Genomic DNA, 22607 nt, shown 5'->3' with positions numbered 1-22607 from the left:
GCTTTTGAAGATAGTGACCTCTCCCTAGACTTGGTGAGTAGCCCCAAACATCTCTTCTGCCCTCTAGGTTTCTAGATGTTACTGTTCCATCCAACATGGAGCTCTAGAAAAGGATGACAGGTTGATTGCAAAGTAGCAAAGAGGGTTCCAGCATAGAGGGAGAACTTGAAAACATGAAAAAAACGGGAATCAAAAGAAGGGGGGAGAGAGTCAGCAAAGAATCGAAGGGATTAGCCCAGGCCAGAAAGAAGGTGATCTTGACAGGGCAAGGGGTGAGGGGAGGGAGGAAACACCGTTTTCTAAGGGAGTGACCTGGCACCCATTAGGATGTGAACGACTCAGTGAGCAGACAGGGGTGGGGTGAGGACGTGAAGAGTATGAAAAGCATTTGGCCTTGTCTTATTCCTACGTCCCTGGGGAAGGATGCGGGCAACAGAGGCGGCCCGGCTAACAATTATGAAGGAAGCCCACCCTGTGTATATTTAGAGACTAGCCTAAATTGTACACGTATCCAGACCTCTTAGAGCCTCCTGGAGGTTTCTCTGGCCTGCTACCACAGATGTCTAATAACACTGCTAGCAAATTCCCTTGGTGTTTACAGTAAATTATTGCTGCTGCCTTTTATTTCCTCCCTACGTTCCCCTTAAGGTGCTGATAAATTGAAATTCAAGACTTCCCCCATATGCATCATCCCAGGGCAGGCCTGAAGGCAAGGACTGGGACTCTGGTACCATATACTGGGGTCTCACTTCCTCATCAGGAATGTAAGAGAAAGCCCAGGCCCAGAAATGTTCTCCCTGCTCGTCTGTACTCGAGCAGTATAACCTTGGAGACCAGTGTCTTAGAAACCTGTCTCCTTACTGTAAAATAAAGGTTTAAATACAACAAAGTCCCTCCAAGTCAAAAACGGCTTCTCCTTAGCAGCCTTCAGTGTTCCTTCTTATGGTTTCTCATTAAATATCAAAAAGATGAAAACTTAAGAGCACCAAAAATAGACAAAACAACTAAGCACCCAAAAAGCAAGGGAAACTCACAATACGCGATACCGAACTGGAATGGGAAAACGTCAATGCCTGGCATGGTCTAGTTTCACAGAACCACTTTTTTGAAAGAAAGAAACATGCATACTTGCCATCTCCAGGATTACCCACCACTTGCCTCTTCCCACTGGATGGAATGCTGGCGTGGAGGGGAGAGCAGTGATGGAGCTGCAACGGCCATCTTAAAAAGCAACATGGAAGCCAAGCGTTAAGGAAAGCTCCTGACACTATTGAGGACACGGCTACATCAGACTGCTCAGGGTCAAACTGGTACCTGGCAGAGAAAACTGCCTTTTTTTTTTTTAAGATGTTTTATTTATTTATTTGACAGAGAAAGAGACAGCAAGCAAGGAAACACAAGCAGGGGGGTGGGAGAGGGAGAAGCAGGCTTCCCGCTGAGCAGAGAGCCTGACGCGGGGCTCGATCCTAGGACCCTGGGATCATGACCTGAGCTGAAGGCAGATGCTTAACGACTGAGCCAGCCAGGTGCCCCGAGAAAACTACCTTTTTAAAGAAACTGTTATTTTATGCCCTTTGGTATAGCAACAAACCAGTATCTTAATGCAACCAAAAATAGAGATTCAGACCTAGATAGATTCTGTCATATTTTTTTGGATAGAACTAAAGTTCTAATAGGATGCGGACCAAAACAAAATAACAAGCAAAAAAAGCAAGCTAGTTTCAGATGTCTCTGCTCCACTACGGAGTGCCAGAAAGCAAGTTTTAAGAAGAAAAAGGGCTGTGACGAGAATTTCAATACCCAGTCCAGTTATCTTTCAGGTGTTAAAACTTCAGGAAGAGTCTATTTGCAGGGATTCAGTTAAGAGAATTCCTACATCTTTGAAAAATAAGTATGTGAAAATGTTTCCAACTAAAAACTAAAGCCAAATAAAACTCGTGTTTAAAAAAAGACAAAGTAAGCATTTGAAACCAATTAAACTAGAAATGTTTAAATTGTTCTAAATCTGTAACTAAATTTAAAACTGAATTTAAATATCAAGATTACCCGTGAAGAGGAAGCAAAACATGGTAATGATAAAATCCCAAAACACATGTTAACAAAGACCAAAAATGTGTGAAATGTATATGGGAAAAGGGGGGGAACCACAAGTGTCATAATTGGGACAAAACTGATCACTGTGCCAGAGTGCTAGCTGCAGAACAAAAATCCACAGTCTCTTCCCAGGCCCCCAACCCCACTGTGTGCTGGTCTCCCTTCCCTTGCAGAACCATGTGGACATGTGACTGAGCACGAGCTTGGGGCCACTCCTACCCAGGCCCATTGAAAACTGCCTATGCTACCTCCCCCAAGGACTCTGTGCTGGCCAGACCTTAAGGATTGCAATGAGGGAGTTGACACCCTCTTCTGTAGACAGACAGTAAATATTTTAGGCTTTGCAGGTAAGACTGTGAGCTGACACACGATGATGCTACCTCCGAGGAGCGAAATTTGGCAAATTACATATGCTACATATTTGACCCAGCAATTCCACTTCTAGGAATCTACGCCAAAGATATGTTAGCAAAAACGAAGTGACATGCAAAAGGCACATGCATTGAAACATTATTTGTAACAAAAAGATTGACAGCCTAAATATCCATCGTGAGGGGACTGGTAATGAAGCATAGCACCCTGAAACAGTGGATTATTATGAGGCTATAAAAAGAACTGAAGAATGAGGGGTAACTTACTTATCTAGAACAAATTAAGGTTTTTATTTATTTGTGAGAAAAAGAGCACAAGCAGGGGGAGGGGTAGAAAGGGACCAGCAGACTCCCTGCTGAGCGGGGAACTCAACGTGGGGCTCGATCCCAGGACCCCGAGATCATGACCTGAGCTGAAATCAAATGCTCAATCGACTGAGCCACCCAGGTGCCCCTAGAATAAACTGAGTCTTTTGAACAATGAGACACAACTGTTAACATGGTATCTTTACTAATGTAAAAAAGGAAAGAAATATGAATACTTAATATATCTAGCTATATTTTCAAAAAAGGGAAGATTAAAAGCTAATAAAGATGAATTGAGGGGCGCCTGGGTGGCTCAGTGGTTAAGCGTCTGCTTTCTGCTCAGGTCATGATGCCAGGGTCCTGGGATCGAGACCCGCATCGGGCTCTCTGCTCAGCGGAGAGCCTGCTTCGGCCTCTCCCTCTGTCTGCCACTCTGCCTACTTGTGCTCTCTATCTCTGTCAAATAAATAAATAAAAATCTTAAAAAAAAAAAAGATGAATTGAAATTTAAGACTTCAGGGAAAGAACAGGGCGAGGCAAGGAAACTGTGAATGTATCTTGTTGCATCGTTTTGCTCTTGGACTAATGTTTATGTTTTACATAATCAAAAAAACAAAGCAGGGGCTCCTGGGTGGCTCAGTGGGTTAAGCGTCTGCCTTCAGCTCAGGTTATGATCCCAGGGTCCTGGGATCAGGCCCCGCATCGGGCTCCCTGCTCAGTAGGGAGCCTGCTTCTCCCTCTCCCTCTGCCTGCCGCTCCCCCTGCTTGTGTGCTCTCTCTCTCAAATAAATAAAATCTTTAAAAAATAAAAAACAAAGCAAAAAGCAAATACCCAAACACCAAGAACAAATGAATCCAACTGTGTATCGAGTTGATGGCATAATTACCAGGGAAAAAAATTAAATGGTTTTAAGAGTGTATTTTCACTATGAATCTCTAGTGGGATATGGTCTAAAAATAAAAAGAATTGCAAAGAAATCTTAAACTGTATTTAGTAACCTTGTTAGTTATGCTGGTATTGATATTTTGAAATTATTATAAGTATACTATGGGGTAAAACAATTATGTTGATGTTGTTAGCAACCAGGGTTTTCAAGATTACAATATAAAATCAAAATCCTTAGACTAGGGGCGCCTGGGAGGCTCAGTCGTTAAGCGTCTGCCTTCGGCTCAGGTCATGATCCCAGGGTCCTGGGATCGAGCCCCGCATCAAGGCAACCTGCTCCTCAGAGAGCCTGCTTCTCCCTCTCCCTCTGCCACTCCCCCTACTTGGGCTTGCTCTTTGTCAAATAAATAAATAAAATCTTAAAAAAAAAAGAAAGAAAGAAAAAATCCTTAGACTCTTACATTGGAATTGGAAATCAGTAAAACATTTTTTCCTTTTGAAGAAAAAGTATTTTTTAGTCTGCTATTGTAAAGGCCTAGAAGCACAAATAACCCAGTGGTAATCAGCATTAACAGTGCCCACATTCTGGTCTCTACAATTTCTCACTAAAAGAAATCCTTCAGTAAATGGCCTTTCAGGTCTGGAGCAGGAGATGTGTAAGATGAGCCTTTATCATACCTGTTAAGCAAGAAAGCTATCACAGACTTGTGGGATTCTGTCAAAAGGACACTGAGGCCAAAAATAGGGCAATTTGAACATCAAACAGATTATTAATGAGTCAAAACATCATATATTCTTTCCTGTATGAAGTGCATTTCAGGGAACCCAAATAGTAATTACTGTATCTTTTACAGAAGAATTCAAGAATTCAGTGAACACAGAAGCAATGACAGAATTAGAAAAGCACCATTTTGTACCTCTTAATGAAATAATGGGTCATCAAATTTAAAACCAAGAAGATGATGAATAGGAAGCTTTACAGCCTGAACCACTGATCACTCTTAGCGCCACTAAGTAGGACGACCAGATGCAATACAATAGGGACACCAATGAAGTGTCCTTACCTACTTCAACCTGGATCCAGTCCAGCCGCTAGATTAAATTTACCCAGTTTATATGAAATACAAGGGCTGGTGTAAATAGTTAAGCCCTAGCAAGGAGCTATAAGCCAAATCTGGAATGTGGGACGTTCCACAGGAAAATGCAGTTTCTCTAATAAATAATAGTATAAGGAGGGAGACTGCTGTTGTGTACGAGTCTGCAGAGCTCTGTAATCAGCAAAGGCAATGCACGCGTCAAATAAGATTTCGGATTTGGAACCTGCATTAGACTTCAGAGACCACTGTACCTACCTACCACAAACTTGCTAGATTAAAACAGAAATGTATTCTCACAGTTCTAGAGCCAGAAGTCCAAAAGCCAGGTGTCAGCAGGGCCTTGTTCCCCAGAGGCTCTTCCAGCTTTTGTGGCTCCAGGCTTCCGTGGCTTGTGGTGGCGTCACCTCAGACTCTGTTTCCATGGTCTGACCTCCTCTTTTTTGTTTTGTTTTGTTTTGTTTTATTTTAAAGCAGGGGGAGTGGGAGAGGGAGAAAACAGGCCTCCTGCTGAGCAGGGAGCCCGACGCGGGGCTCGATCCCAGGACCTGGGATCATGACCTGAGCTGCAGGCAGACGCTTAACGACTGAGCCACCCAGGCGCCCCCAAAAACGAGTTTATAAAGTAGCCCGTCCAGACCACCATTATTAACTCTTGGTGTCTTTTTCCAGACTTTGTTTTAGAGATGTATAAACAGATTTTTTTTCACACAAAAATGAGTATAAAATATAAACACTGCGTAGGCCCATTTTTAACACCTCCTCTTCTGTCTCAAAACTCAGTCTCTTATAAGGCCTGTGATTGCATTTGAGCCCACCCAGATAATCCAAGATAAATTCCTTTTCTCAAGTTGAGACTTGATTTTAAGAGAATTGAGAATTCAATTGAGAATTGATTTTAAGTTAATCATCTTTTGTCATCTTTTGTCACCAATATTCACAGGTTCCAAGGATTAGGATGTGGACCTATCATTTTGGGGGCCACCATTCATTCAGCCCACTATACATCCTGATGAGAAGAATAAAACATTTGTTAAATGACCAGGAAAATTTTAATATGAACTGAATATTAGATGACATTAGCAATCCTTATTCTATTAGATGTGAAAATGATAGAGGGTTTTTTTTTTAAGTATTATTAGGGAGACATTCTTAAATATTTAAGTAGAATGACGTGAAGGTTTTGCTTTAAAATACTCCAGACTCGAGTGAAATAAGTCAATCAGAGAAAGACATTATCATATGACCTCACTGATATGAGGAATTCTTAATCTCAGGAAACAAACTGAGGGTTGCCAGAGTGGTGGGGGGTGGGAGGGATGGGGTGGCTGGGTGATGGACATTAGGGAGGGTATGTGCTATGGTGAGCACTGTGAATTGTGCAAGACTGATGAATCACAGATCTGTACCTCTGAAACAAATAATGCAACATATGTTAAGAAAAAAAAAGAAGAAGAAGATAGCAGGTGGGGAAGAATGAAGGGGGAGAAATCGGAGGGGGAGATGAACCATGAGAGACGATGGACTCTGAAAAACAAACAGGTTTCTAGAGGGGAGGGGGTTGGGGGGATGGGTTAGCCCAGTGATGGGTATTAAGGAGGGCACGTACTGCGTGGAACACTGGCTGTTATATGCAAACAATGAATCATGAAACACTACATCAAAAACTAATGAGTTATGGTGATTAACATAACAATAAAAAATTAAAAAAAAAATACTCCAGACTCTCCCCTCCCCTATGAAAAAGTGCATGCAGATTAGCCACATTATAGTAACTCCTGAAAGAGGGTGATGACTGTGTAGGTCTTAGGATTCCCATAACAGGTTTTTTGTAAAGTAGTTGAAAAAAAGATAAAATTGTCCACTAAAATGAGACAGTAAATGTCTCAGAATGATCTTATCCAGAAGACCAACACCTGAAAAATATTTTAAAAATTAAATCAGTGGAGGGACGCCTGGGTGGCTCAGTCGGTTAAGCGTCTGTCTTCAGCTCAGGTCATGAACTCAGGGTCCTGGGATGGAGCCCCAGGTTGGGCTCCCTGCTCGGCGGGGAAGTCTGCTTCTACCTCTCCTTCTGCCTGTCCCTCCCCCTGCTTGTGCTCTTGCAAGCTCTTCCTCTCTCTCTCAAATAAAATATTAAAAAAAAAAATCAGTGGAGGGGTATCTGGGTGGCTGAGTCAGTTAAGCGTGTGCCTTCAGCTCAGGTCATGATCCTGGAGTCCTGGCATCAAGCCCCGCGTCGGGCTCCCTGCTCCCTGGGCAGTCTGCTTCTCCCTCTCCCTCTGCCCCTCCCTCCTCTCGTGGTATCTCTCTTGCGAGAGTTCTCTCTTGCTCAAATAAATAAGATTTTTAAATTAAAAAAAAAAAAAACTTAGGGACAACTGAGTGGCTCAGTCGTTAAGCGTCTGCCTTCGGCTCAGGTCATGATCCCAGGGTCCTGGGATGGAGCCCCACATCGGACTCCCTGCTCCGCGGGGGACCTGCTTCTCCCTCCCCCCCCCCCACGTGTGCGCTGCTCGCTATTTTGCGCTGACAAAATCTTTTAAGAAATAAAAATTAAAAAAATACTTAAATCAATGGAGATACAGATCATTATCCTGTGCCAGAAGAAATAAGTCAAAATACCAATAGGTGATTTTTTCCCCTAATTTTTAATATACCTAAATTTAACTCAGAAATTTTAAATGAGAATTTCTCCTAAGAGAATGACCCAAACATGGTACAAGATGGTATGTCAACAATACTTAATATGTTACAGCCATATTCTAGAACACTATGCAACAACTAAATGATGTCGTATTTATTGACACGAAGGTATGTTCGAGATAAAGGGGGTTATATAGCCATATATATAGTATGATTCCATATTTGTTAGTAACAAAAAACATACATGTGTGAATGTATACAATTCACACACTTACTTATACATATAAGAAGGGGCATATGAACCAAAGGCCAGGATATATACCAAAATGTTAATGTTCAGTTATTGACTCTGAATGGTGAGTTTGCAGAATTCTCATTCTTTACCATTTATCAGCATTTCACTTTTCTACTATGAACACCTATTACAGATATAATTAAAAACAAAAGCATGACTACAGACTGGATGGTCACCATATGCCCTTCAGTAGCCAGTATGTGTGCCAGGGGTGGGCGGGGGCAGGGCTTCTCCACTGTATATTTGAAGTACATTCTTCTAAGAACTTGATGTTACTTCTCCTGGCACTTTCCAAAGTGTGTTCCATAGAACAGTTCTAAGGTGACACACAAAGAAAGACTCCATGTCCCAAGTTTTCAGAAACGTGAGGTTCAGACATTAATCTGTTCTAATGTTTGCTGTGCGTCGCAGGAGGAAAAACCATGGAACACACACATTTCCAGGACCATTCTTTCACATCCTACATAGAAGTAACAGGACCTGTACTTAACATATTTTAGAAATGACAACACACAAACCTGAAAAATAAGGACTATTTACATATTTCCATTGAGGGTCTGAAAGCTTCTGGTCCATTTTCCTAGAATGATTCATCTCAAAACAGTCCCACATTTATCATATTTTTGTGGTCTCCAGCTTTATAGTTTTAAATATAATTTGCATCCTGCTGTCAGGTGATTTGGAGCCGAGCTTTTTAAACCGGATTTCTGTCCATTAGTGGGTTGGTGGTCATAACCTACATTTTTATTTAAAAAACGGAAATAGAACTATCAGTTTAGCAAGGGTAAGTAGTGTTTTTATAGAACTTTTGTGTCTACATAAAATCACATAATATATATACATGTATGTGCTGGTCACAATAAAAAATACAAAAAAATTTGCAATAAAAAAATCTGAGGGGCGCCTGGGTGGCTCAGATGGTTAAGCGTCTGCCTTCGGCTCAGGTCATGATCCCAGGGTCCTGGGATCAAGCCCCACATCAGGCTTCTGGCTCAGCAGGGAGCCTGCCTCTCCCTCTCCCTCTGCCTCTCCCCCTGCTCATGCTTTCTATCTCTGTGTCTCAAATGAATAAATAAAAATCTTAAAAAAAAAAATCTTAAAAGCCACTGAATTAAAGACATGAATTTATTGGTAAATAAGATGAAATCAACACCTACTGATTTCATAAAATTAATACCTACTTATCTATTGATAAATAAAATCAACAACTGTTTCAATACACCCAGACTCTTCCTTGTTTAGATTAAGTAAATTAAAAGAAAAAAAGTTATCAGGGGTGCCCGGGTGGCTCAGTCGGTTGAGCGTCTGCCTTCAGCTCAGGTCATGATCCCAGGGTCCTGGGATGGAGCCCCACATCAGGGTCCCTGCTCAGCAGGGAGTCTGCTTCTCCCTCTGCTTCTCCCCCTGCTTGTGCTCGCTCTGTCAAATAAATAAAATCTTAAAAAAAAGAAGTTATCAAAGCAATACAGCCAGCTAGATCTCTAACTTAAAACAATACCAAAAGTTTGCTTGAATATTGGGTGCTTAAGAGTTTTTCCTCAAAGAAACGAGATCAGGTTCCCAATTAGTTCACAAAACCCAATTTAAACTATGTAGCTTAACTATAGTACTAAGGTTATTACAGACTTAAATTTCTCTAGCTTGTTGACTTTTCTGTATCTGATGTTCAGTAGATCTCCAAGGACACATTCTCCCACACCCACACCTTGGTCCCAGCACCAAGCAACTCCTTACAGTGCAAACAGCCATCATTTAACCTGGCATTCCTCAAGTTGTGCTTAGTATTTCAGAGGAATAGTTCAGAAGTTCTAATAGTCTTTGGCAACTGAGGTAGAATATGGGGCTCTCCAGAACATCTTCCAAATGCCCCAGGTATATGTCCCTCCCACCACATCCCAGCTCTGGTATAAGGTCAAACATGAGAAAGACACTTGCTTACCAACAGTTTTTGTGTATTTTTTTTTTCATCTTTATCAATCTTTAGGAGAGAGTGCTACTAAAAAAGAACAATGGTCCACTCTACCTTTTTTCTCAGATCCCTAAACTCTTGCAATTTAAAAATATATGTATCACTGGCTTTAATGTTGATAATTGGCTACTGGTAAGATCAGCTGTTGATTTTATCACCTGACTGCTTTTCTCACAAGCTGCTTAGAAATAAAAATTCTATTAGTGACAAGTTTCTCTGCACCAAGAGAGACACGTCAGTGGCCTAGAGAAGCACGGCCTGGGGTAACTCCTATTAAATTCAGGAACTCGGGGTAAACTAGAAGGCTGTTCTCTAGCTTAACTCTCTGCTCTCATCGATTTCGTATGTCCTGGGAGACTGTTAAGGGCTGTCCTGAAGAGTACATAGTAGTGGGCAGCTCAGCGACAGCTGCTTGAAGAAGCCCCTCAGATCCTTGCGTAACACAAACGACTGAAACCCCATTGTCCCTCCCCGGGGTGGAATACAAACCGCCATTCCTCACTGGATTTACCCCACGTGGAACAAATCTTAAGGCACTAAATTCTCAGGTGAAACCTCTAAGAGCCAAGTGGAAACCAGGTTTTTAGTATAATGCTGACCCGGTAAATTCTCCAGCTTTTCGGCTATACCAGCTGCTTGATCCCAACACTCACTGAGACAGCTCTGGTAGCCTCCAGGAAAGGCTGTGTGCAGCCTAAGCTTGAGGGAGACTCTGCACAACGAACTCACCCTTTTTCTTCTCATCCATGTCCTCTGGTGTGCCTATCAAGTAGGCACAACATTTTCTGCTGGGCCCCAGATCCTGTATGGGAGACTCTGACACGTCTCAGGAAAAACTGGCTACAATACCATGCCTCTGTGCCCAGCGGCCATGCCCTCCAGAGGGCAGACACGTTGATTCATGGCGAACACATGCCCGACTTTTCTGGTTTTCCCCCCTTGCCTTTGTGCGCCAGGACAAGTGTGGGGGGTTTAGGTGGGGAAAGGATTAGGAGTCATTTCAGCACATACTTTTCAGGTTCCGCCAGACAGCCTTTATTACACCAGGAAAGCAACACTAGGCACTAGATCTTGCAAAATATGCTCTGACCAACTCTAAACTCTCTGAAATTAAAAATGTGTAACCACTGGGAAGTTTTTAATGAACAAAAAAGGTAAATACAAACTTTCATATGCAAAATAGATCATTGTATAACTGGCAGCCTCAGAGCCAAGTACTAAATTTTCTTCCAAATTTCAGTGGGGATGGAATGGGGGAAGGAGGGACGTAAATCCTAATGAGTACAAAACTTAATTTCGATTTTATATATAGAAAAAAAAAACTTTTGAGGAAAAATAGCTTTTACGCTGAATCGTATCTTTTGACATCAAGAGCCCAGGCCAGCCCTTACAATTCTGAGGTTTATACTCAACCAGATATGGGATGAAAACGAAGATTTAGGGCTTACAGTTACTTCAAATCCAGTTTCAAGAGTAGCCAAGTCACCTCATCTCCAGAAAGAGTGGTCTCTTTAGGATGACCACGACACTCTTTGGAAGCCGCCTGGAGAGCCACAGCCCTGCCTGTCCACGCCCTCCGTGCGGGTGCTGTAGTGTCAGACTTGCTCTGGAAGGCAACTGGAGCCCTCCACCGCGGCACTTCTCCCGGCATCCGCAGCGTCAAGCCTCCAGCACAGGATCTCCAGCTTCGAGTTGGCAGTTTCTGCTCCAGCCTTAGAGAAGTTAGTTAACACTTCCTTCCTCCCCGCACTGATTGCCCTCTGGATCTTCAGCTGGGAGTGGAGCTTGATTAACATTCCTTTCAAAAATAAATAGTTCAAACAGGTAATTCAGAGTTAACTGTAAGAGCAGCAGCAAACGGCCACTGCCCGTTATGTTTGCAAATGAGTGAGCGAATGAACACACGTGAACAAACAGAAGACAAATCATAGAATAAATCCTGCATTTCCCACATTCATAGGGAAAAAAAAAGATCTTTAAAAAAAGAAAGAGTTATTAATGAGCATTTGTTCTTGTGTGGGTTGAACAGTCCAGGCTCTGAGCAGGCACAGGCTTACACAGGGGGTTGCAGGCAGAACCTCCACACACCACGTCAGGACCAGGGTGCAGGCGAGGCCGGCGCGCACGTCCTACAGCTCAGGACCTGTGAGCCAACAGAGGTGATGCAGGGACTTCTGAACCCACGATGCATGAGGTATATGGAAACATCCGTCCTCCATGACAGAACCACCAGCAGCTCGAGGGACTGGGCGGGGCACTCTCACAGCAGCTGCTGATGAAGGATTTCCCACACCATCTTCTTCCGGAAGAGAGGCATCTGGTGCTGCAATCCACAAACAACACATCATATGCCACACAGTAAAACCCTCGAGGCACAATCATGTAAATAAACCATGTCCTTTACAGAAGCCTTGACTCTTTTATGTCATGGTTCAGACTTACAAAGCCAAAGATGAGGTTATAATGTTCTTATTATATTGTCTGTATCAGAAGCAGTTTTACATGTTAAGGAAAATCAAAGCAGGTTGCAGAATTATACAATAGAATCCCACAACTATGTCATAGCACAAAGACGTGAACCAAAATGGAAACACCCAAGTGGTAGCATAATACGAAACTTTTCTACTTACATATACTTACAGAACATTCTAAAATGAACGTATTTTGCTTTTTCGAGAAAAACATGAACTCTATTTAAATAAAGGAAAAAACATTCAAAAATTTCTCCCTGTTTTACCAAATGTTATACATTGTCAATTCTGTTCAAATGGCAACTTCTGTCCTTCAAATCTCACGTCAGTAGGTTCAGAGAGCAAATAACTCCTTGTTATTTAGAAGCATCAAAGAAGGAAATGGCTTTGCTCAATATATTATTCTGCTTTATGATAATCACTACATGGGCCAATTTTCAAAGCAGCAACACACAAGACAAATCCAAAATTACCTGTAACTCAACTAGTCCTCTTTTTGATGAAATCAGAAGTTCACACCCTTGAGGTACTCCTGGTATCTCATTATAAGATGGATATATCACTTTACTACAAACTAGTGATTTCCTACCTGGAGGGGCCTAAAAAGTCTTAATACATGGATGTGTAAGTTATTTTAAATAGTTCAAAACATAGAGTAGAAAAAAAAAATCACATTTATTCTTAGTAAAACTACTAAAACTAACCAATAAAAAGTGCCTTTATTTTAGACTAGAATTGTAGTGATTCAGCATGGGAGCCCTAGTTACTTCATATTGCTCACCAGCTTGGAATAGGGTTATCAGTCCTATTCAGTAAGTAGTCTGGTAGACAACATCTACCCAAATGAGGTCTGCTGAAGAAAAATATATTTTAAAGGGGGTTGTCCTGACTCAGTTATAAAACGGTTGAGAATCTATTATTACAAACATAAGTTCTCAAGAGTTCCCAACACACTCGAATTCCCGCTCAAATACAGAGCCCCGGAGAACCTCAAGTAACCAGCACAGAAGGGGAAGGCAGTATTTGTAGTTCTAGCTCAGACCCGCAGCTTACCTTCTCACAAGGCCTGATTTCCCCGGGCTGTCACACACACTCTTACTTACCTCCTCCTTTGGCCAAAAATACCAGTAATACTCAGGAGCTAGTGAACACTGGAGTTCGGAGATAGGCAAACCGCCTCACTGGTCACCAAAAAGGAGGAGAAACCTAAGAGCAGATGCAGTGCCAAACCCTGATCCCAGCAGGAGCAGGGCCACGGCCAAGGGTTACAAGAGCAAGAGCGGTGGCACAGGGGCCATTCTTCAGACCTTACTGTGCACCAGGCACCGGGAACCCGCTTGGAGTTCATCTTCTTTGATAACAAGTAAGTGGGTGAGGAGGGGGCTCCACTCACCTGAGTAAATGTGATAGGTTTGTCCCTAGAGATATAATCTGCATATTTACAAGTAAACATTCCACAATCACTCCCATTCAACTGTTGAGGAATCTCCTAAAATTTAAAAAAAAAGGGAGGGTGGGGGAGAAAGGGACAAAATGTCATCAAACACAAACTCCTTTGACTTCTTACAAATATTACAGTGGATAAACAATATTATAAAGGTACTACAAAAACACAGTCTTTATGTGGCATAAGAACTCCCACCATGACTGGAGTTCGTGACCCGCACAGAAAATATTTTTCAGCAAGGAAAAGAAAAGCAAAGTGAGAATTCCATCTCTTGGCTCTCATACTAAGAAACCAAACTGAAAATTTATTACTAGGAACAGGAATTCTAGTGAGAATGGTTTCAGAAGCACTTTATAAATTTTGAAAAGGGCTAAATATGGCTCAATTAAAACAACTAACCTATTTCAATACTCCAGGGTTTAGCTTCTCTAGACAGGAAAATAAGACCACAACTTTTGACTCCCACAGCTACAAACAGGGAAAACAAAAAAATGCCTCTTGATAAGACTTTAATCAGGATCTTGCTCTGATGGCTCAATTCTGTCCTGAGGCAAAAGCATAGCTTACTGCAAGCAGTGCTGCAGGCCCCAAAACCAATCCACGTGAGCTAAATTCACACTCCCCGGGCCTCTGCGGCCCTAATCTTGGCCAGCCCCACATGCATTTTGGCTGTCAGCTCTAAGCAGCACAAGATAGTAAGAATAAAAGAGAGTCTGAATCCCCTGCTGGAAAACATTCCAGATGACAAAAGCTCATTTTTTTATTCAAAGAAATACAGATGATTATTGTAAAAAAAGAAAAGATTGTCTGAACATGCACAACACCCACACATACGGTAGGTACTGAGCACAGCATCTCTCACAGAATGGAGAGAACTACAGACTCCAACACACAATTTGTTTTCTTTATTACGTCCCCCATACCAGAACATGCTACTCACCCTAACAGACTCCTTACACCTATGCTTTCCTCAGGAAATTTCAAAGCTTAACCTTCTAATTATTCAACTTAGAAAGGAAAATCCTTTGAGTAAAGATAGGGGAGCCATTATACACAGGTGAGGGCTAAAACTGAATTCATGCAGCTTACTTTAAAAAGAAGCCATTAGGACTCAAAAATGTATGCATTCTCAAACCCTGAATGAGATTCAAATCTGGCAAGTATAATACAAAGCATATTCACAAAGAGCATACTCGACTCTTGAGGACCCTGTGGCATGGGACCTAAGACCTAAATAAACAAAATTCCCAGTAAGTAACAAGAACTTTAAACTTTCGTTAGCACCAACCAAGAAAAATAGCTGACTTGAGTTTATTAGCTTTTTTTGAGAGACATGCTAGCGTATGGTTAATGTTTACAATTTGTTTTTTAAAGATTTTATTTATTTGAAAGAGAGAGCGCGAGCACTCACAAGCAGGGGAAGTGGCAGAGGGAGAGGGAGAAGCAGGCTCCCCGCTGAGCGCGGAACCCAACGCGGGGCTCGATCCCAGGAACGCTGGTATCATGACCCAAGCCAAAGGCAGACACTTAACTGACTGAACCACCCAGGCGCCCCACAATTTATTTTTTTTTAAGATTTATTTATTTATTTGGGAGAGAGAGAGAGTGGGTGCACAGGAGGAAGGGCAGAAAGAAAGGGAGAGAGAATCTTCAAGCAGACTCCCTGCCGACTGTGGAGCCTGACGCGGGATCAACCTCACAACCCTGAGATCATGTCCTGAGCCAAAATCAAGAGTCAGATGCTTAAAAGAATCCAGAAAGGACAAACTGTCTGCAAAGGAACAGTAACTATATATCAGATGTCTCAGTAGCAACAAGGAAACCAGAACACAGTGGACTTATCTTCAGAGTTCTAAGTGAACAAACACTGACAACCTAGAACTGTGTACCTAGAAAAACATCTTTCCTCTATGAAGGTGAAGCAGACACATTTTCAGATTTTCACAAACTTAGAATATTTACTACCAGACGTTGACTAGAAGAATTTTTAAATGATGTGTTTCCAAAAAGTGATCTCCCAAGAAAAGTCTGAGATGCAAGAATGAATGCAGAGCCAATAAACTGATAAAGATAGAGGTAAATGTAAACAACCATTGTTTATATAAATAGTGATAATGATGTGTGATTCATAGGCCTTTCCAAAAGACAATCTAAAATAGTGGACAGCAACAGCATGTTAAATTGGCAGGAAGCAGATGAGTTGTGTAGCATGGGAATGGGACTGGAGGGAAGGGTTCCCAGGGGCATAAAGAAGCTCTTGGGGTGATGGGCATCTTCATTATCTTGAGTATGATGATGGTTTCACATGTATATATCTATGTGAAGACTTATCCAATTGTACACTTTAACTATGCATTTTTCTTATGTCAACTACACCTCAATAAAGATCTTTAAAAAAGAGGCGCCTGGGTGGCTCAGTTGTTAAGCGTCTGCCTTCGGTTTGGGTCATGGTCCTGGGATCGAGTCCCACATCGGGGTCCCTGCTCAGCGGGAAGCCTGCTTCTCCCTTTCCCACTCCCCCTGCTTGTGTTCCTGCTCTCACTATCTCTGTCAAATAAATGAAATCTTTAAAAAAAAAAAAGAGTCAGATGCTTAACCAACTGATCTACCCAGCTGCCCCAACATTTAGATTTAACCAAGAAATAAAGGCCAAAAAGCAGACATCTTGGTTAAGTGAATTTCTAAAGATTTAGAAGTAGATAATTCTTAAGATGTATACTTCAGGAGAATGCATGCCTAAGGGTATGAGTGAGTGAGGGGAGGGAAGAAGCCGAGTCTACATAATATGCCACAGTCAGTAAAGGCAACAAGGCACTTCAAACATAGATGATCATCACTTACATGTGGCTTCATGCTGTAGTGGGTCCACTCTAAAAGATTCAGATCAATATTTCTTTTGGTCTTACTTTCATCCTGTAAATACTGACTAAAAAAACAACAAAGGAATATATTGATGAATCCCTGTGGAGACTTATCATTATGATTACAAAGGACATTACAAAGGATGTTTAACAGACAGGCTATTCTCAAATCCATCTTCACTAGCTTTTTTAAAAATGTGATTGCTTTTGGTTTTTAAATTTCATTTTCCTGCTTACAAAAACTGGACATGCCTTAGAAAATTAAAACCTGTAAAATATAAAATGCAAAAGACCTCATAATAGCCATTCCAGCAGTAATTACTATTAATAGTTTGCTGTGTATTCTTCTAGTTCTCCACTACTCACACACAATTTAAAAACATACACTTTATTTTAAAAAGTACTTCATTTTACAACTTGCTTTTTCTCACTTAAAAATAGATATAAAATGTGGGGTGATGGGTGAAACAGGTAAAGGGGATTAAGAGCACACTTACCGTGATGCACACTGATTAATATACAATGTTCTATAATGGTTGAATCACTATACTGACTACATTGTACACCTGAAACTAATATAGCACTGTATGTTAACTATACTGGAAATTGAAAAAAGATCTAAAAGTATCTAAACTTGTGGTGAGCACCACATAACTAAAGAATTGTCAAATTACTAAATTATACACCTGAAACTAATGTGACATTGTGTGTCAACTATACTTCAATTACAAATTAGAATAGATATAAAACAAGACAACTGGCCTAGACCCCACCCCCCAAAAAAAGCCTTTGCCATGAAAAATGAAAAAAGGAAGACTAATCTAAATTAGACTAAAGAGACATGAAATCCACCTGTGAACTCTGACCGGCTTCCTGGATTAGGGAAAAAAACTATAAAACATACCTGAGAAAATCAGAACATGAGCCAAAAGTTACATATGATTGATTGCTAATTTTCCTTTTTTAAAATTAATTAATCAATTAATTTGAGAGAGACAGGGAGAGGGAGAGAGAGAATCTCAAGCAGACTCCCCGCTAAGCGCAGAGCCCGGCACGGCTAAGCACTAAATTCCACAACCCTGAGATCATGACCTGAGCCAAAACCAAGAGTCAGACGTTCAACTGACTGAGCCACCCAGGTGCCCCTGATGGCTCATTTTCTTCAGTGTGATAATGACACTGTGATTATGTAGGGGAACTTCCTTGTTCCTAGGAGATACATACTTAAGTATTAAGAGTAATTTAAGTTTATCCAGATCTTCCGAGGGTTATCAAATTTAAGCCAGGCATTTCCATTCTCATCCTAAGCTTCATGTAAAGGCAACAAGCACCAGTGGTGCCAGGGCATGCACTCTCAGTGGGAGCCATCTCGCCACCCCCCCGGGGGGGGAGGGGGGGCTGGAAATTGGTTCTTGGAAGGCAAGAATCTTAGATATTTCAAAGGTTTGTAGCCCTCTAAACCCAACAAACAAAAAGTCTTATTCCTAAGCACAATTTTCTCTCGTCATGGAGAAATTAAATTTTTCTCAGAGGTAATAATGCAAAAAATGTCAAGAAAAGCTGAACTGGGAGCATCAGGAAAGGGAGTGGGCCTCAGACCCCCGCAGAAGGGAGAGGGAGAAAGAGCAAAGAGCCAGGTGCGACGGAGGTACGCTTTTTTCTTTTGTATCCTGTTATAATCAGGACACAAAACTTTGCTGTATGATTTCAGCAAGAACATTTCTATATATGTGATAATATGTATGTGTCTGCACACATGTATGTGTGCACATTTTATATCATCTTAAACAGAAAAGACTAGAAGGAAATAACTGTTTTATAAACAATTCAGTGTATCTTATGATTTTTCAAACTCTCTTCTCTTTAAACTTTCTATTCAAGATAAATAGTAAATAAAACGGATCTTTTACACCAAAACAATATTGAAAAAGAGAGAATTGAACTAACTGTTAATAACAAATTTTCTTGTCATTCGTTTAAGAGGTTCCTTACTAAAGTATCCTTATAAACTTATTCAAGTATCCTTACTAAAATTAAAAACGAGAACCCCCATTTGCTTCCAGTGAGCAGAAGGGTTTCAAAAGAGACTGCTCTTACTGAACTGCTTCCTCACTGTGAAATTCATGTCACCACTTGGCACAGCTTACGAAGGGGCTATGCTTTAAAGGCAGGTTTCTAGCAATTACTATTTGAAATGGTTGCCTACAAACCATATGCTTTAACTTAAAAGTTCTCTTGGTTCTGAAATGAACCCAACTATCATGGAAAGCAGAGACATGAGTGGGTTTAAGAATTCGAGGAATAAAACCCTAGTTAAGAGTTCCTCAGAACATTCGGAATAATGTATCAATACTAAAGAAACCTAATTCAGGGGCGCCTGGGTGACTCAGTCGTTAAGTGTCTGCCTTCGGCTCAGGTCATGATCCCAGGGTCCTGGGATCGAGCCCTGCATCGGGCTCCCTCCTCAGCGGGAAGCCTGCTTCTCCCTCTCCCGCTCCCCCTACTTGTGTTCCCTCTCTCGCTGTCTCTCTCTCTGTCAAATACAGAAAATCTTAAAAATAAAAAAAAGAAACCTAATTCAAATCACAGGATTCTAATAAGACATATTTTATATTACAGTGCAGGACAAACTTGTTTCCACTAATGCTACTAAATAAGAGTTCTCAGTTAAGATCAGGTATTAGGGGTTTTTTTTGATAAGAAGATGAATTCAAGTCAATTCCTGAACAACTGGGAGAATAGCCTTCACTAAACATTAAACTACCATCCACCAGAGCCTCCCTAGATTAAACAGAAGGTAGACGAGCTAACAAGGGCATAATGACACAACAGTAAAGTTTTTCAGCCTTTACTTACAGGAGAATCTCACAGATCCTGTGGCCCTTTTGTCCCATAGAATCCAAATATTTAAGACACCTTTTTCTTAGGTCTATCACCTACAGTGGAAAAATACAATATCCAGAAACATCTTAACCACAATAGAATTTTATTTCTAAAAGGAAAAGCATCTTTTAAAAAGTCAATACAAGTACCAACATAAATGGATTTCTAAGACACATTTTTCATAAATTATCACAGATGATATGAGCTTCATTTCTATAAAAGTATATACTTCTAGTCCCAGAGAAAACCTAGAAACTTACTCACCAAAACATTAGTGGTCCTCTCAAAGTGATGAGATTTTTTGTTCTTGTTTTTTTTCTTTATACCTTTACTTTTCTATAATAAATCTGTACCATCTTGTAAACAAAACTAAAGAAATCAAATAAAGAACTCATATGTGTACTAAAACCCTTTCCTGTCTTCCTGTATGCCATCTAGCTATGTGTGTGTGTGTGTGTGTGTAATTTAATCTTTTGGGTTTTTTTCTATTTTTTTTTATTTAAATTCAATTAATTGCCATCTAGCTTTCTAAGTTGTTCAACTCAAGAACCAAGGGACTCTACAGAGTATGCCTTTATATGTACTACTGGATTTTTAACTGGGCAGAAAAGGGTAGCCTTCATTATTCAAAACAGCCATTATACAGATTCCAACAATTAACCTTCTCAACTCACCACCAGGCTCCAATGTACCTTCCGATGAATAGGCACCAGAATAAGTTCCTGTTCAAAGAGATTGACCCCTTTGGTCCATCTTTTCACTGCTTGGTAACCACCAGACTTTAATTTGGGATAGAAAAAAGTACTGAATGCGTGAAGTGCTGGATACCCTTGTTTTTTGTTTCTTTCCACCAGAAGATTCATGTAAAAATTAATGACCTGTAATACCAAGGGAGTAAACGTCAGAATGTGGCAAGTACATTACCAAAACTAAATTTCTACCTAAGTTAGGATGAATTAGAAGGTAAGAAACTCCAGGAAAGGAATGTACTAGAGATGGGGATGAAAGGATTGTTTACAGCATAATAAGGAAAATAAAAGATAATGAGTACAAAATGGGAGGAATTAAGGAGTGAAATTGTACTTCTGAAGTATGTGAGTAAAAGAGCCAAGGAACTTAAGGAGAAAGTCTGCAGTAATGAAAAGGTGTATGCAACTACATCACATGAAAAAAATATGCAGAAATATTAACTAGAATTGAATTTTACTATTCATAAAGTTTACTATATATAAAAAAATATTAACTGGAAGAAAATATACCCAAACATTAATATTTTATTTTTGAGTGGTGGCACTTTTGAATGATATTTTCATTTTACTTTTCCTGTACTTTCCAAATTTTCTATAATAAATATATACCATTTATAATGTAAAACAAAAATACTAGTTTTATAAGAATGTGTTTTTATGTCATTAGTCTAGGGGGATGGGAAGGAAGGCAAAGGGGGAAAATGCAGGGACTTTGGGGAGTTAGGGAAAGGACCAGCTAGAACATGTGCAAGAACTAAGAGCTAGTTTTAGCTAAATATGTAAGGATACAAGATGACAATTAGGCAAATTTTTACAATTATCACTCAAATAAAGAAAAAGACACATTTTATATATACATGTATGTACAGTGATCAATCTATCCCTTTATTACTGAAAAAATAAAATGGCTCGTCTAAGAATTCCTCTAAAATAAGTATCGCTTGGGCGCCTGGGCGGCTCAGTCGTTAAGCGTCTGCCTTCGGCTCAGGTCATGATCTCAGGGTCCTGGGATCAAGCCCCGCATCGGGCTCCCTGCTCGGCGGGAAGCCTGCTTCTCCCTCTCCCACTCCCCCTGCTTGTGTTCACTTTCTCGCTGTCTCTCTCTCTCTCTCTGTCAAATAAATAAATAAATAAATAAATAATCTTTAAAAAAAAAAATAAATAAAATAAAGTAAGTATCGCTTGCTGCTTCCTTCTATTCATCAGCCACACCCAAGGTTTATAAAAATGTCACTGAGGGGTGCCTGAGTGGCTCAGTCGGTTAGGCGTCTGCCTTCGGCTCAGATCATGATCCCAGGGTCCTGGGATGGAGCCCTGCGTCGGGATCCTTGCTCGGCGGGGAGCCTGCTTCTCCCTCTCCCTCTGCCTGCCACTCCCTCTGCTTGTGCTCTCTCTCTCTGTCAAATAAATAAATAAAATCTTAAAAAAAATAAATAAATAAAAATGTCACTGAAGAGGTGCCTGGCTGGCTGAGTCAGTAGAGCACGCAACTCTTGATCTCAGGGTCGTGAGTTCAAACCCCACGCTCGGCATAGAGCTTACTTTAAAACAAATAAATGGGGTGCCTGGGTGGCTCAGTTGGTTAAGTGACTGCCTTCAGCTCAGGTCATGATCCTGGAGTCCCAGGATCAAGTCCCACATCGGGCTCCCTGCTCAGCAGGAAGTCTGCTTCTCCCTCTGACCCTCTTCCCTCTCGTGCTCTCATTCTCTCTCTCTCAAATAAATAAATAAAATCTTAAAAAAAAACCAAAAACAAATTTGTAAAAAAAAAAAGTCACTGAAGACTACTAGTAAATGAAGTGGTAGATGAAACAAAGCACTGATGCAGAAGAGGAAAACATGGCTAATTAAAGGCAGCAAAGAATCAGAATTGACCACTGTTTTAAGTTTTGAGATGTTTCTGTTTTAAATGAAACCAAAAGCTGCTTTCCCAACCCCTTATAATTAGGTAGAAATCACTTTGGTTATAGATGGTAAATGGTTAGGCATAATGACAGAATAGGGGAAAAAAGAACAACTTACTTCATCATTGAGCCAGTGGTAGTTCTTCAAGGTCTGGATATCACCTCGAGTGATTCGCAACTTGAAAGCGCTACTTAGGACCTCATCCTGTGGGCCATGACCTAGGGCATTACTGATTTCCCTTTCCATGTCCTGAATTAGAAAGTCCAGAGGATGTATTTTAAATAGAACCACAATCAGATTTCAAGAGTCTGAGGCTAAAACAAGCTTTTCATCTCTATAATACAAAGCAGTTTTACTAATGGTTATAAAAATGTTAGTTCAATTACCAGCTTCTGGAAACAATAATCTGGTAATAGTATTTACACTTCAAGTATAGTTTCAATACCCACTACCATTTATTGACCACTATGAGCCAAACATGGTACATTAATGATGAAGCACATCATTAATCCCTGCTTGTGGGGAAAGTATTATCACCATTTTATAGAAGAGGTGCAGCTCAGAGAACTCAGGTTATGTGCTCAAAGTCAGACAGTTATTAAAAGGAAGAGCCTAGCAGGGAACCCAGGG

The 22607-nt window shown here is 40.8% G+C and overlaps 1 protein-coding gene across 4 annotated transcripts in view; it reads right to left on the bottom strand.

Moving 5' to 3' along the window:
* Positions 1 to 10669: 10669 nt before the first annotated feature.
* SENP2 (SUMO specific peptidase 2) overlaps positions 10670 to 22607 on the bottom strand; it is a 32688-nt gene continuing 20750 nt past the window's right edge. For 3 of the 4 annotated variants that reach the window (XM_027584278.2, XM_027584279.2, XM_027584280.1), the window contains 6 exons: positions 22095 to 22226; positions 19998 to 20201; positions 19297 to 19376; positions 16421 to 16505; positions 13526 to 13621; positions 10670 to 11984 (listed from right to left, as the gene is read on the bottom strand). In XM_027584278.2, coding sequence (XP_027440079.1) covers positions 11922 to 11984; positions 13526 to 13621; positions 16421 to 16505; positions 19297 to 19376; positions 19998 to 20201; positions 22095 to 22226 — 660 coding nt within the window. In that variant the 3' untranslated portion in view covers positions 10670 to 11921. The other variant, XM_027584277.2, reaches the window with a different exon arrangement.

This window comes from Zalophus californianus, chromosome 1 (genome assembly GCF_009762305.2).
Source record: "Zalophus californianus isolate mZalCal1 chromosome 1, mZalCal1.pri.v2, whole genome shotgun sequence".
Lineage (NCBI taxonomy): Eukaryota > Metazoa > Chordata > Mammalia > Carnivora > Otariidae > Zalophus > Zalophus californianus.
The sequence above is the reverse complement of the archived record's forward strand: the minus strand, read 5'-3'. Positions and strand labels throughout refer to the sequence as shown.